Source organism: Cornus florida, unplaced genomic scaffold, assembly GCF_030987335.1.
Source record: "Cornus florida cultivar Cherokee Brave unplaced genomic scaffold, ASM3098733v1 CherokeeBrave_3.0.0_Hap2_Chr08, whole genome shotgun sequence".
NCBI classification, from domain to species: domain Eukaryota; kingdom Viridiplantae; phylum Streptophyta; class Magnoliopsida; order Cornales; family Cornaceae; genus Cornus; species Cornus florida.
Window position 1 is genome coordinate 7,038,165 of NW_026775578.1, and position 16,386 is coordinate 7,054,550.

At 35.0% G+C, this 16,386-nt stretch overlaps 2 protein-coding genes across 4 annotated transcripts; both read left to right on the forward strand.

The window, feature by feature from the left end:
• The first annotated feature begins 895 nt into the window (after nt 1-895).
• LOC132269137 (phosphatidylinositol/phosphatidylcholine transfer protein SFH9) lies at nt 896-13,563 on the forward strand. Of its 3 annotated transcripts, XM_059770193.1 has the most exons (16): nt 897-1,331; nt 1,618-1,662; nt 1,757-2,057; nt 5,281-5,380; nt 6,627-6,893; nt 6,988-7,065; nt 7,164-7,265; nt 7,342-7,391; nt 7,479-7,578; nt 7,723-7,812; nt 7,909-8,001; nt 9,861-9,942; nt 11,079-11,467; nt 11,614-11,688; nt 12,619-12,817; nt 12,902-13,563. In XM_059770193.1, exons 2-15 carry the CDS (start codon nt 1,656-1,658, stop codon nt 12,670-12,672), a joined length of 1,788 nt encoding a protein of 595 aa, XP_059626176.1. In that variant the 5' UTR covers nt 897-1,331; nt 1,618-1,655; the 3' UTR covers nt 12,673-12,817; nt 12,902-13,563. The 3 variants fall into 3 exon arrangements, with proteins under 3 accessions (XP_059626177.1, XP_059626176.1, XP_059626178.1); XM_059770194.1 differs by lacking the exon at nt 7,909-8,001 and having other exon boundaries at nt 896-1,331; XM_059770195.1 differs by lacking the exons at nt 897-1,331; nt 1,618-1,662 and adding an exon at nt 4,200-4,378 and having other exon boundaries at nt 1,998-2,057.
• A 548-nt stretch (nt 13,564-14,111) lies between these two features.
• On the forward strand, nt 14,112-15,677 carry LOC132269138 (trihelix transcription factor ENAP2). The gene has a single exon (XM_059770196.1). It carries the CDS (start codon nt 14,598-14,600, stop codon nt 15,549-15,551), a length of 954 nt encoding a protein of 317 aa, XP_059626179.1. The 5' UTR covers nt 14,112-14,597; the 3' UTR covers nt 15,552-15,677.
• Nucleotides 15,678-16,386: the final 709 nt, after the last annotated feature.

The following is a 16,386-nucleotide window of genomic DNA, read 5'->3' on the forward strand; positions in this document are numbered from 1 at the left end:
ATAAAGTTTAGCAAAAAAACAAAAAAAAAAAAATTATTATTTTTGAAAATGTGATCACTCCCTGACTAATAAATAAAGAAACTCACCAATATATTTATACATATTATATATTTCATTCCAAACATGTCAATATTGACACTTGACGATAAGTAAATGTAACTTGTTAGGAAATTTGTTGTCGAGACTTGATTAATTACTCTTTGTTGTTCAAAATTAATATAAAAATTGTTTAAAATTAATATAAATATTATCAAACGGTTAAATTTTTTATGAACAACTTGAGAATTAATATAAATTTCCACTAAACAAATATATAATCAAAGTACTTTATTCATTTTAAGTAAAGAATAACAGGGAGTGCTCAGATGATCAAACTTTGAGTAACAAATATCATTTGATACAAAACTTTTGCTACTACTCACAACACTGTAACAACAATTTAACAATACGTTTGAAAGTACCAACTTAATGCATAACAATTAATACATTAGAAATAAAATTTAATTTTTGTATAATTCCGAATTATTCGGGGTTTCGCATAGGATAAGAGGTTTTTTTTCGTGTTGTTTCATAAATCAGCCTCCACAATTCGAGGTCACTGAAGCATTATAGTCTTAGTGGAAGAGTCAACCCTAGCGTTCTAACCACACCATCGTGTGTCGATCTTTCAACCTGTCATCTAACCACCCCTTAAAATCTTCAATCTTCCATCTAGAATTACATTTGTCTACTCCGTTGTTGAAGTATCAACACGCGGTATAAAGCAATTGATGTTGACGTGGCACGAATAATCTCCTCACACGTGGACACTTTTTTTTTTTTGAAAACGAATCGTAAGGCGGTGACCTAACATCCTCGTCACAACCGTCCGTTTTCAGAGTCTGAAAAGTAAGAGCATCAAACAAATAGCAGCTCACCGAATATTTTCAAAGAATCGATTTAACCAAATCGACGGAGGTATCAGCTTCAGACGAAAGCGGCCGTTGCACGCTACGTCTCTTTCTCTCTCTATTAATCCTCTTTCTTCCTCCGAAAACAAAAGCCCTATTTACCATAAATATACATATATATATATATATATATTTACATACTGATACAGATATCTTATTATTGAGAGAGAGAGGCTCCCTCGTTGCATCAGTTGCATTTCATGGGTATTGTATTTTTAGAGAGAGAGAGAGAGAGAGTAGAGTAGGTAGAGAGCAACGTCAACAACGTCTACGCTTTAAAGATACTACTAACAAACAGAGTAGTGACGGACTAGAGAGACAATTCTGCGATCTCCGCTGCTATCTGGTTACCTTCATTGTACGAATGCGGCTTCTTTCACGGTATGTAGATCTTTTGATGATCGAATCTTGCTTATCTTGATTATATAAATTGCTGATCTTTAATCTTTTCAATCTGTTTGATTTTCGTTTACGAAATGTTTGAATTTTTATTACTTCTCTCATTGCGATTATGCTGAGTTTTGTCGTTTACACCAAATTTGTTCGAATCAAGTTTAACTTGATTGGTTTAATTGGTATGAGTTTGGACTGAGAATCTTGCAAATCTATGATTTCCGTTCATAGTTTCTTTAAAGATTTATGAGCTTTGTGTTCTTGTTTGATGCAGAAGTACTGCAAAATTGAATTGTACGTGTACGACATACAATGACAGGTACTTTGAGTTATTCTTTACAAGATTTAGATCAAAGTGAGTTCGAAATGTTGTTTCTGTTTTGCAATTAAATCTTTAATTGTTTGATCATTAGGAGAAGTAGGTTTGATTCAAGAAGATGAATGGACGAAAAGATCTGATCTCGAGATCTCTGAGGATGAGAAGAGGATAACTCGGATTAGATCTTTGAAGAAAAAGGCAATGAATGCTTCAACGAGACTTACACATACCCTCAGGAAACGACATAATCGGATTGCTAATTGTCGTTTCGCCTCAATTTCGATTGAAGATGTTCGAGATGAGGAGGAGGAGGAGGCTGTGAATGCGTTTCGTCAGGCCTTGATTGCAATAGATATGCTTCCAGCTCGCCATGATGACTACCATACTATGCTGAGGTTAGTCAATCATTTATTTGACAGCAGTCTTAAAACAAAATATGGACATCTTATGTTAGTCAGTGAGAAAATCAATAATTTTCTTCGGTATTAATGCTTATAGATCTGCCTCATCTTTTGAATTTCAATTCAATATTATGTTATCATAGTTTGCACAAAGTGAGTATGAAAGATAAGGTTGGTTGGTCATTTTTGAAGCAACATTGTAATCTATGGGATGGGATAGGGTAATGCAGATTCTCACAATATGTTTTTCTTCTTTGATAAGTATTCAAAACAGTTATTTGCGTTATGTTTGTATTAATTGTTATTATTCGAAGTTGATGGACTATGAGAATCTGGATGGTTTAAAAAATTTTGTTAGCCTAATTTATACAAGTATTTGCTTCCAAATTTCATATCTTCAGTAAGAATAGAAGTAGGATAAGGTTGCTTGGTCATTTTTCTGAAGCAACATTGTAATGCACAGGCAACAGTGGGGTGACTACTACATTGTTTCTGTATGGTCACAGACCAAGGCACATTACCTCTCCCCTCAGGCCCTTGGCCTCCTCCAGTTCCTAATTTCTCTCGAAGCTTATACATCTTTCTCTAGCATCATTTGGACCATAAACCATGTGAAAATCCATAACAACCATTTTCAATATTCTTAGATATATAAAATAATGCGAACATCTTGATAACCATATTCTTTTTATAGGATATGCTATATGAATGTCAAGTACCGACTTAAATAGTGGTGACTTTCTAACTTGATGATCAATCAGCATGAAGAATATTTAGGGATTGGGAACCAGGCTTGGGAAGAGCATCCAGCAAAAAATATTGAGAATTTGGGACTAACTTGAAAATTTCCAAAATAAGTGAAATGTAAGGCATGTTTGGGATAGGGAACACATGTTGGTTTTTGTTACTATATTCGATAATTCAGAATCCACAAACAATTCTGTACTTGAAAGTGCAGAAATAGAGGACTAGTTTGTGAATTATTAGAAACTGTGAGATAAATCGGGATGCAGGCACCTGATTAGTGATTATGTACAATTGGAGATGTGTAATTGAGGAATTGTGTCAGTCAAATGGTTGATTACAAGTACTTATCAAAAAAATGGTTGATTAGAAGTACAGTTGCATCATGGCGATTATTTGATCTGTCAGCTAGTTTACTTCTTTCTAAAAGGTATAACTGATTTTTATTGACAAACAGTAAGCTTGAGTGCCATGCTTGTAATGCAATGCAATCAGGTTGTCCATTTTTTGTATGAATATTTTTGGGCTCTTCCTTTGAAGAGCACATGTCATTGCAGGCGGTTATCCTACTCTATTAATTCAACTGGTTGGTATGGTCAGCATTTTCTAGTTTCTACTTCTTTTTTTTCTTTTTCCTTTTTAGTTTTTGTTCTTTACTTTCTTTTGCCAACCTTAACTAGTTGGGACAGGGTTTTCTTGAGATAAGTCAATTTCTTTACATTCATTTTTCTTTTCTTTTTCCTTTTGTTAAGGGGAGGAGGGCTGGGGCGGGGGTTGACTTAAGGAGGGAGATGTTATGGATGTTAGTGACTTTCTTTCTGAAAACCAATCAGGGACTTGGGAGTGTTTATTACATTATTTGAAAGAGCGTGCTAGCAGGTAGGTGAAAATGTTCATACCTCTATCTGAAAGTGGATATTCTTATGACACAAGCTCCAGGCAGTTTGGTTGTTGTACATTGATGTACTAATGATAGACAGAAAAGTATGTTTCTATGGTAGATTATGCAACTATAAGAATTGGTTTTGTCATGGTATTAGCTGGGATTAATACCAATTGGCAACAGTCGCATTCAGTGAAACATAATAAATTGTTACATGCTATAAATGTCAGAGACTTGAAAATAAATTCATATCAAAAAAAAAAAAAAAAATTCTAACAAATTGGGAAAAATACATGCACACAAAATTCTAAGCCTCTGCTTGTAGATATAGTTGTAAGAACCACCTTTTTTGTGCTCAGACCTTTGCATCCTTGCCTAAAAATTTGAACCTTCCCACATTCTGTTTAATGCTTCCATTATGATTTAAGTTCACATAGTTATTAGTTTCTATCATTTGTTTGGATGAACTTAAATAATGAGTAGACATCTTTACCCTTCTCCATCTTTAGGGTGGGCTTTGCAGGATAGAGAAGTTACCTATTCTGGTCCATTAGAGAACTGGAGAGCATTTCAAAGGATACGTGGCAAATATGACCCTGAGTCAAGTTCATTTTTGGATGATTGGAGAACCTTGCTTGATTCAAATCTTATCAAAAACTAGAATTTTCAAGAAATCTACAAAAAAAAGGTTATAAAGAATATTTATGTATTCTTTATTCATTCCTTCCAGCAAGTTCTTGTAGGTTAATGATGCTAATGGTAATTATTGATCTGCAAAGATTTGAAAAGTTTGTCACTCTATGACATCTATGTGTTTGTTTTCAAGTATTTGTCTACGGTGTGCTCTCACAATTTTTATTCTTGCTTTTGGCCTATATGAGCAAAGAGGCACTGGCAGTTTGGCCTCTTTCCATGTGGAAAATTCAGCATCTTGGACCTAGGATATGTTGCAAATGGAGTGGTTTCTTTTTAGTTTATGTTTGACTTTAAAATTATACAAATTTGGCAAAATCATCATTCAACTTCTATTTGTAATAAGATACTGTACAACTGGCCAATTTAGTAAGTTGAAATCAATTGGATTGCCTAGATCGATGATTTCCAAACCCCTATAAGTCTATTGTGATAATTAAGTGCTATTTTATTTTTTCCATTTTACACGAGATTATGCATACGTGGAATGAAAAAAGTTCCCGCAACTCTCCTATGTCCTCTTGAATACCTCACTCTTGTGGTGATAGTTCTTGGTGGATATTGCAGGATTTCTTCTCTCCTCTTATAACACCCCACTTCTATTCTTTTCATTTCTTTAGATACTTCAACAGGGAGGATTTTTAAATTTTGTTATCCTGTTGTCTTCTCCCCCATACCAGACGTGGTGTAAATCTCTTCCTACAATTTATATATCTAGTCTTCCAATATGGTCTATGTCATCCAGAGCCTTAGCACGAACAAAGCTAAATGGATTATGTATTTCCTTTAGCATTTTGAGTGATAAAATTATTTTTGCTTTTTTTTTTTTTTTTTTCAATACTTTTCTTTTACATTCTATTCTTTCAAATTATTAGAAGAAATGTGGATGTTCTGCAGATTCTTGAAGGCAAGGAAGTTTGACCTTGACAAAACAGTCCAGATGTGGGCAGAAATGCTCAACTGGAGGAAGGAGTATGGAGTAGACTCTATAATACAGGTATAATGTTTATCGTGATATTATTATGTTCATTTTGAATCGTTGCCATTTTTCAATGGTTCTGATGTATGAAGACTGTAGCAAAGATGAGCTCCAAGGAAGAGCGTGTGAGGCACAGTCTTGGTTGGGATTTAATCATGAGAGTGATTGTTTGTAGGTCTTATCTTTCCTGTGTGCGCTGCATGCAACAATATACTAATTGAAATGTATACAATGTTGGTCCTAAGTTGAAATATGTTTGGCATGCTACCATGGTTAATATAGTGACACTGGGATGTGGGGTGTAGTTCTTCAGTTTCTGTGCTATATTGATGTGTATGACTATATTAGTCTTATTCCAATATTTGTGGGTCTTAGAAGATAGGAGACTGGAGATAGATGTATGACAAGTGATATGATAAAGATAACAGGTAGACTAGACTAGGTTTGAGTTGGCTAGATGTATCTAGAGAGTAAGGGGCTTCAATAACACCAAGTGACAATCTGTTATTTTCCACTTGAATAACGATGTGTTATAATTGACTTGATTTTGATCTTATATTATGAAGGGATATTCATCTTTTCCCCTCACAATTGTCTTTTCTTCTAGAAGTTAGTACTTCCTCTGTCCTAAAGTAAGAATATTGAAATTACTTATAAAAAAAGAAAAGAAAAGAAAAGAAAAGAAAGGAAAGTTTAAATATTGAAATTGTTGATTTGAGAAACTTTTCAAAAACTAAGGATAATTTATGAATGTCTCAGTTTGTGAACATTGCCATTTGAAAAGGGTTACTTATTTTAGGTCAGCCTAAATAGGAAATAGGGACACTTATTTTGGGATGGTGGAAGTATATTTTTATCAATCTTTATCACGTGTCTACTGTTGCTTCACTATATGAAATCTTATGTCATCTGTCTATTTCTATTTCTATTTTAGGTCAGCCTAAATAGGAAATAGGGACACTTATTTTGGGATGGTGGAAGTATATTTTTATCAATCTTTATCACGTGTCTACTGTTGCTTCACTATATGAAATCTTATGTCATCTGTCTATTTCTATTTCTATTTCGAAATATGTCATCACAAATGGGGTATTGAAGGAGAAGTTACTTAAGTATTTTTTTTCTTTCTTTGTACCATTTCTATAAGCTGATGCTTGGTTGACTGAAAGTATCTCCTGTATTTGCTTCCCATTGATTACGTTTTCCATTGATTATGTTTTCCAACATTCTGACAGATGATGTAATACAATGTTTCTATATTTAGGACTTCACTTATGATGAATATGAAGAAGTTCAACGCTATTATCCTCATGCATACCATGGTGTAGACAAAGATGGACGGCCAGTTTATATTGAAAGACTTGGCAAAGTTGAACCTAGTAAGCTTATGAGTGTAACCACAGTGGACAGGTTCTTAAAATACCATGTGCAGGGGTTTGAGAAGACTTTTGCTGTAAAGCTTTCTGCGTGTTCAATTAAAGCCAAGAGGCATATAGATTCTACAACAACGATATTGGATGTGCAAGGGGTGGTTAGTTCTGAGTTGGCCAAAATATTCATTAGATTATGCATAACATCGCCAATTGTACAATTTCCATTTTCTCATTGTTTTCTTGGTTCTGCAGAACTGGTTGAGTTTTGGCAAGGTTGCACATGATCTAGTTTTGCGCATGCAGAAGATAGATGGTGACAACTATCCTGAGGTACCTCGGTTATTATAGGAATCTAAAGTAGAAAATAATTGAATATTTTTGTCATTTAAGTTAACTAATCTTTTCTGATACCAGTTGATTCTCTGCAGACATTACATCAGATGTTCATTGTAAATGCTGGTTATGGATTCAAGTTTGCATGGAACTCTGTAAAAGGCTGGCTTGATCCAAGGACGACGTCAAAGATACATGTAATAGGACATTTGATACTTTTACATTTTTAAAATTTTCGGGACAGTTGTGAATGATTATTTACCTATTCCACAGGTTCTTGGCAACAAATTCCGGAACAAGTTGTTGGAAGCTATAGATTCAAGGTTGGATTTCATTTTCCATGCTTACAGCCAGAGGTCTTTTGGGGTCTCTTGTTTCTATTCTTATCTTTGTTCCTTTCTTTTGAACAGCCAGCTGCCAGATTTTCTTGGTGGAACCTGCTCCTGCCCAAACGAAGGTGGGTGTCTTCGATCTAACAAGGGGCCCTGGAATGATTCAGAATTGATGAAAGTATGGTCCTTGTCCTTTTGGTAGCACTATTTAGTTATAAATATTGATTAATAAGCATTATAAACTTCAATCTTTTGCGATTATTTCTTCCCAAATTTTAATTATAAATATTTATATCATCACTCATCTGACTCTTATTCGTAGCTGGTGCGTATTGGTGAAGCAATGCCTTCGAGGATAATTACTAGTTTTTCTGATGGTGATGATTTAGAAGTTAAACCATTTGCTTCGCAGGTAACATGTCGATATATTAACTTCCCATGCTGACTTAGGGTAACCTGGCTTACAGCCATCTTATCTTGTTTTAACTAAAATTATGCTTCTTTACAGGTTCCCAGCACCAAAATAGTTTCTGCTAAGCCAGGATTGGATGTAGGATTGTGTACTTTTGGTGCAGGGCAACCAGTAGTGCCTCGAGTCGGAGTATGTGTTGTCGAATTCAGTCCTTTAGACCTATTTAATCTGAATTTATTTTATGAATTAGTATCTATTTTATCAATCGTACACTCATTTAATTGGCAAGTGTCAGAGTATGACCAAGAATCACTATTTCATAAATTAAAGATTCCACTTAAAAAATACGACTAAATTTGGTTGGTGTAAATCAGTATGGAATCATTAAATAATAAGATCTCTTTCAAATGAATATGTTTTCCACACCTGTAAGGGTCTGACTAAAGCCAATGAAAATTTTCAATACCTAGTTAAAATGACCTAGCACACCATCTCGATGTTAGGTAGCAATTTCATAATAATATACAAGGCACTCACTGATCAAAATCAAAAGTAAACCCCCAATACTTCATGTCCCTTCTTCTGATTCATTTAAAAAAAAAAAAAAAAAAAATCATTTCCTGTTTGAATGACTATTGAGCTGAAGGAAAAAGTGGTGCGAATCCTTCACCTTAAGCTGCGAATGCTATAAATATTTTTTAACATTATTGTGTGTGGCGTATCACTCATTGCAGGTGATATCATGTTTTGTTTTGTTAAATACATACATGTATGTGTGTGTGTATTAGGAGTGTAAGATCACTGCTGAAGTGCTGAGATATATTACCATCTCAATGAGTGGTTGGCTTTTGGGCAGTGCCCTTCCTTTCCTTTCTTTTCTTTTTTTCCTAAGCATGAGGCATCTGTTGAAAGGGGGTAATTCGCATAAATCGTGATAATTGAATGTGCTGTCTGTTAAAAATAAAGTTTAGGGGGTCATATGCAATTAAAGGCACAGTTCAGGTTTTTCTTGCACTTTACCCTATATTTTATTTCTTTATTTATGAAAAAAGTTATATTTACTAGTTTGCACATCTTTTGCCGCATTTTCTTCTCTCTAGACACAAAGGAAAGGGAACAGCAAGTATATACTAACCGATTTTTCCATTTTGTGCATAAGTAAGAATATGCTGTGAGTTCATCTGGTATCTTTTATTTATTTATTTATTTTTGGTGATAATTAGGTTATTAGATTATAGATCCTAAGGACATAGGGTCCTGGCAGGAACCGGGACCACTGTTCAATGATATTATATTGTTAAATAAGTGAAAAGATAGTTCATTGCAATGGTTTGTGATATTGGGGACTTAAAAATTGTTAAATTTTCATTAGAGCATAATCAACTGATGCATAATTGGATGTACTACTGTTTGCCTAATTCTGTTTTGGGAACTTGCAAAATTACACGGGATTATACAGTTCAATTCCATTTGAACGCACAAATTCAGCGTGTTAAATGGAGTTACAATAAAGATCCAAGGTACCACGCTACCTAAATGGTAGCGGCGCATAGATACCTAAATGGTAGTGGCGCATAGAAATGAGGTCAATTTCTTGACATTGGAAAGTTATTTCATTTAACTGTCTATTAAGAATTATATAGGTTTGTCCTACTTCTTTCAAATGCCATGACAAACAAAAGGTTGTTATTGCATTTTTAGTGGTTTCTGGTTGTGCTTTTAATATATTGCGATATCTTTTTATGTTATATCACCACATTCCTAGAAAATGCCATGAAAAACAAAAGGTTGTTATTGCATTTTTAGTGGTTTTTGGATTGTGCTTTTAATATATTGCGATATCTTTTCATGTTATATCACCACATTCCTAGAATTTGAAGCAGAACATCTTTTTCTATTTGAATTGATTTGTTTTTCAGTTTAAAGACAGGTGATGAGATATGTGTTTTACATCTGTGTATCTTGGCTCCACGACTCTTCATATTTCATGCACACTAATTTGAGACATATTATTTATCTATATTTGCTTTGTGCGTTCATTGTTGTAGGAAAGGATGGATCCTGCTTTTATCTACAGCCTAGTTGAACCAGTTGGTTGTGGGGCCTGTGTTGAAGATGCTTATTCAACAGGTAATTATCATTCATCCTGTTGTCAACAAATGGAACTTTTTTTGGTTGCGTTAATGTTATTGTTTTAAAGTAGATGATTTACTTCATTGTTAAAAATGTGCCGTAATGGTAGGATGTCCATGCAGATTAACTTGGGATGGTCACAGAATGATTGTATTTTTTGTTACCCAAAGTTAGGACTGGCCCCCTACTCTATTATTGATAAATAAGGGTCGTGCTTTTCAAAAAAAAAAAAAAAAAAAAAAAAGGGGTCCATACATATTAATGCTAAAAATGTTATATCTAGATATGATTTCATATTTAGATATGATTTCATATTTCTAGATATGCTAAAATTGGGGACTTGAGGAATCAGTTTCAATATATATGCATGTAACTCATGAGTGTTTGGTAGGAGCTATATGCTTATAAGACAGTTCAAGTTTGAGATGCATCTATAGTAAATTCCTCAAATGATTAGTTGGTTTACCTTATAAATTGAGTATAAAGGACAAACTCAGCTGGCCCTTTTTTCATATATCTCCTAATATCCCATTTGAAACTGTTAATTTCATTGAACTATATGTCAAAAAAATATTTTACTTGCAATTTAAACTCCTTAATTATTGTTACATTTTTTTTTTTTTTTTTTTTTTTCTTGCTTGTTATCCCAACATAATATTTTGTCATGGATTGCCCTTTTATCTAGAGCCCTTTGAAGTTTGAACAGGTCCCATTTGCACTGGGAGTCCAGGTCTAAAATATTTTAAATCTTGATAAGCTATTTTTTCCTGGGTCATTAAAGATTTAAGGATTATGTAGGGCCTGTTTGGTTCAGTTTTCTGAAAACTTTTTGAGAACTCTTTTCATAGAACTATAAAAGATTGTTATCAGAAAATAGGTCTTTTTTTAAAATCAGTTTTGAGAAAACTGCAACCAAACCAGTTTCTGTACAGCTTTCTGATTTTCAGTTCTCTGCTCTCAGAAAGCTGAACCAAAGAGACCCGCAGTTTTTATGCTGTGAAAATTTCTCCCTAACAATTGTTAGTGTGTGAGGAACTTCTGTTGACATCAATATGAAAATTTTCAAATATGTCTCTTTTAATCTGCTTGGAAATTTCTAAGAAAGTTTACTTGTTATTTGATCCTTGCAACAGATGATATAGCCAGTAATCTTACGGAAAGGCGGCCGCCGAAGAAATTCATTACAACTTTATTGATGGACTCCATATTCAAATTATTATTATGTATACATCTTTTAGTCCCAGGTCTGTGGAGAATTTTGGTTGGGAATAGTGCAGACAAGCAGTTTGAGAAGCAGAGCAAACCTGACTTGACAAATTCAAGTTCTCAAGAACAATGTATTTCACAGACTAAAGAAGAGGACTTACTTTATCCATGTCGGCAGAGGTTGCAACATTTAGAAGCATTGGTAACTGAGCTGTCCAACAAGCCTACACGAATTCCTCCAGAGAAAGATGACATGCTTCTCGAGTCTTTGAATCGTATAAAATCCATAGAGTATGACTTGCAAAAGACTAAAAAAGTAAGATGCTTTTCTTATTTGTATGTAGACCTGTGTTGTTCTGAAAATTATAGTGCTCAGAGGCCTTTTATTCTCATCTTGATTACTTACCATTGGTCGGCGGAACTAAACTCTTTTTCTCTTCTTTCCTTTTTTGGTTTCGGTAGGCACTATTTGCTACTGCATCACAACAAGTGGAGCTTGCCAAGTCACTGGAAACTTTAGGGGAGAACAGCGTAAATGTAAGTTCCCATTGTTCTTAGAAAGGAAAAAAAAGAGTTTATTTCTTCAGGTTCATAAAATGCTAGAATCAGGCTATGTAATAGTAGGTAGTGGTAATCATAAAAAATAAAAATAAAAAAGATGACATGCAAAGCAAAACCTTTTGGTGTGATGAGAAAAATAAAAGAACAATTAATTAATTAAGTTCCAAGAACATATTTGTACATTCTTTTTATTTCTCGATCATGTGCTCGATTTGTTGCATTCAATACCCCCATAATTTTTTTTTTTTTTTTTTTTTTTTTGTAAAAACCAATAGCAAAATGGTGGATAAATTGTTTTACACTAGTTTGTAGCATATATATTGTGAACCCCGAGTTTGTTAAGAAATTATACCAAACACAGGTTAAACTGAAAAGAACAACATATAAGATATTCAGGTCTGTGGATGATTGTGGATATCTGGGGTTTACATTGTAGCCACAAATCCAAAGTAAAGAGAAAACCATAAATCGGTTGATTGCATTACGAAGCTATGCCTAGGGGAGTGATTTTTTTTTTTTTTTTTTTTTTTTTTTTTTTTTTTTTTTTTTTTTTTGTGTGTGAAAGGTATGCCCAGTGGAGTTGAGTATATTGGTTTAATTCATTTAGTGGAGAGAATCATAAATCAGTTGCTTTTGCCTCTTTTTATGAGAAGAAAAAATATTTGATTGTTATTTTTTTTTTTTCCGTTGAAAGATCCAAACCATGATATCCAACTTCCATGGAGTTGTAAAAGTTTAATTACACTTGGACCATTTTCAACATTTTGGATATAATAACAGGGACCACTTTTTTGATAGATTGACAAATTTCAAGGTTGACTCATCTTATTTCACTAGTGTGAGGGATTGATTTCATATTTGAGAGCCTAATTACGGGTTATTCTGATTTTACTTTGCCAATAATAGGGAACTAACTCCTGTTGGAAGAGAAGTTGCAACTCCAGTTCCCATGGAAGATGACCACCAAATTTTCAGCGACGAAATGGGCAGAAATTTTCATTTGAGCATCTCTTAAATACACACAATGCCTGGCCTCTTAATCTTCATCCCAAATTTTTACACACACAATTTTGCCGAAGTTAGTGAAGACAGATTGGCACTTTAGGTAACGTATTATTACCTTTTCTTTTTCCCATATTATTGTCTCTCTCGCCCCCCTTTATATCAAAATGTATATAATTTTTTTTAGGTTCTCGGCATGCCGGTTGAAGGTGTTTGCCATGAGAGCTAGAACTCTGGATTCTTCTCTCTGAAAGATGTTAGCAGTGAGTGTGATTTGCTACTCAAAAAATTCCTATTGTGTGGAAATATGATACTTGACCTGTGTAATATACAACCCTGTCGATCGATCCTGAGTGTATTCCCCCATCATTCAATGATTCAAATCAGATTGTTAGGCCAGTGTAAATAAAATATCTGAGAATGCTTTGATTATTTCTATGTATTATTTCCTCCGAATACTATCGACAGGTAACATTTACCTTACCGGGAAAAAAAAAAACTACGAAGAAAAATGAATACCTGAAAATTTATCCAAGTATTCTTCCTTTTTTAATTGTAGCACTTGGTAACATGGTGTTTGTTCCAGATTTCCTTTACAACTCGAGGACGGATTCCCCTGCCTTTAGTATTGATATTATATTTATTGTTTGTTATCAATTTCATGTTCTTAGTAGGTTACTACTACTAATAGAAAAATGGAGATTTACTTCATTTTTCTAGTAGGCTTTTTATGCTTTGGGTAATGGATTTGTGTGGCCAACAGCTAGCAAATGCTTGTGATTCAACGATAATTACACTCCTACAGAGAACTGAAAACAAGACCAAAGACTTTACCCCCCCCCCCCCCCCCCCCCCCAAAAAAAAAAAAAAAAAAAAATTTGTTGAAATAATACCAATGTTGAAATGATAAGAAGTGACAGAAATATTACGAGTATACTTCTCTTCCCTTTCATTTTCGCTTTTCGGAAGTTCAAATTGTTGGATTTGTTCTATAATAGCTCTCAATACTTGGACCTGAATACTCATGATTTACTGTTCATGGTAAGGGATTTTCTTCCTCAATGCCCAGCCAATATTAATAGATATCACATGATTAGGGGACTTCCTGAAATACGACTCTTCTCAAACCAAAGACAGAGCGACAGTTTTTCGTCTCTGTCTCAGCCATCTGGAACAAGTTAATTTTGACCTTGAATAAAAAAAATATAAATTAAAAATAAATAAATTGAACAGGAGTTCAATTGTGACCATTGAAAAGCTAATGGAGCAGCTCATGCTTTGGCAATGTCGGAGAAGGGTTGCTAAGTATTTTGAAGATTTGTTGCCTGGTGGGGGTTAGTAGTGTTGTCTCAAAGACTCTCAGCCTGTGGTAATATAAGTTATCTTTGAGTTTGAATAAATCATTTCTTGTCATTCAACAAAAAAATAACTATAAATCCAAGTTGCAGGGATTTTATTACTACGATCACTTTTGTTTGTGTTCCCTCACTCAATCTGAATCATCCTCTAAAACAAACACATAATTGGTAGTTTTTCTCTGATTTAATTTTGGGTCACTCACTCTACTACTAGAAAAACTAAAAATAAAAAATAAAAATAAAAACTCCGGATCAATATTACGAGTACAATTCTTGTACTTGAGATTTTAGATCAATCAAAGCCCAGTAACAAAAACCCAACCCAAAATAGTATTACATGTTGTGGCCATTTAGATTTTCTGGTCTGGGCGCAACAACTCCCCCACACCTACTAAGCGCACTTTAGAACTAACCACCCTTTTTCTCCACCCGTTCCTTTCCCACTCAAACCACCACCGCCATCACCACCACCACCGCCATCACCACCACAAAAGCCAACCCTAACCCTAATTACCAAAGACAACAATGGCCACACCCTCCTCACCCCCACCTCAAGATCCAGATCAAAACCACCATGACATCCCCTCCTCCACACCCACATCCACATCCATAATACCTTTAAATCAAGGCGTCCCCAAGAAAAGCCCACCCCTCCCTTGGTCCCACCAAGAGACCATCAACCTCATCCAAGCCTACCAAGATAAATGGTACTCTCTCAAGAAAGGCCAGCTCAAGGCCTTCCAATGGGAAGAAGTCGCCGTCACGGTTGCCGCTCGCTGCGGCTACGACGAACCCTCCAAGACCGCCACCCAATGCCGCCACAAGATCGAGAAACTCCGCAAACGCTACCGCGCCGAGAGGCAAAAACCTTACCCTAATGCCTGGCAGTACTTCGAAGTCATGGACCGCATGGAACGCGGCCCTCTCCCCATCTCCGCTCGACCCATGGCGGTAATCCAGTATCAGAATAATTCGAATTCAAGCAACGAAGAAGACGACAATGACGACGATTATGGCGATGATGTTAATTACTATGAAGATAGCAAGAAAAATAAGTCCAAGAGTATCAATCACATTGTTAGAGGGCATGTTAATGCAAATAAATCGACGATGGATCGGAAATTTGGCGGTGGTGTTGATAGGGTTTTGCGAGAGACTATGTTTGGGAAGAGAAAGGAGTCTCTTTTAGAGAGTGATGAGGAGGAAGAGGAAGAGGAAGAGGAAGAAGAAGAGGAGGAGGAGGAAGAGGGAGGGAGGGAGGTGGTGGCCGGATTGGCGGCGGAGATAAAGGCCTTCGCGGAAAGGTTTGTGAGGATGGAGAACAAGAAAATGGAAATGATGAGGGAAACTGAGAGATGCAGAATGGAGATGGAGAATAAGAGGATGGAGATGATACTCGATTCACAGCGGAAGATTGTGGACACTATCGGTAGGGCTTTTGGCTCTCATAAGAAGTTGAAGATGGCTCAAGAACTTTGAAGGTTCACGTCTCACTAATTTTTTTTTTTTTTTTTAATTTGTGGCAATTAATATATTTATCCAATAATTCTGTCATCTATCATGACATGTTTTTTTTCAGTATTAGTTATTATTTTATTTGGTATATATGTTTGTATAGTCAGGACTAGAAGTAATTTCATTTTGAATTTTGTGGTTGCTGCAAGAATGCAATGAGTTCTTTTTTTGGAATTTTGCTCTTTCATCAATAAATTGTAAAGCTATAGGATCACTTGTAGAAAGTATGAGAATACATAAATATATGCCTCTTGTTTTCTTTGCATGCTTATTATCTATGTGCTTTTTATACAAGTTCATATTAGTTTTGGCTGGCATAAAAGGAGTTGATTGACTGAACACAACCCTCGATTGTTTTCAAACAAAATCCAATGTTGGAGGATGGGGTGGGATTTTTACTTTATTTTATTTTTTCCTATCCTTTCCTTTCCTCGTCTTTGGTTGGACCCAATAAAATTGTCATGGCCATACTTGTTTTTTAATTTACACATTCCTTCGTAAACGGAGTTAATGAATGAACAGTTTGAGACTTTAGATGTTGTTGTGGACTTTGCTCATTAATTAGCTAGAGTAGTGCTCTTAGTGGTTACCTTTCAGTCAACAGAAGTACTTTTGAGTTCAATTCAATATCGATGGTCATGTCTACACCAGTTCCATGTTATGGAACTTAAATCTTGTTGGAGGTTCATGGATACATAACGCGTGCCATGTTTAGAGAGGAGCACTTGCCTTATGGGGCTGATCTACATGTCAACTTGAGATTGGAGTACATCTTTGAAGACTGTTGCATACATGGAGA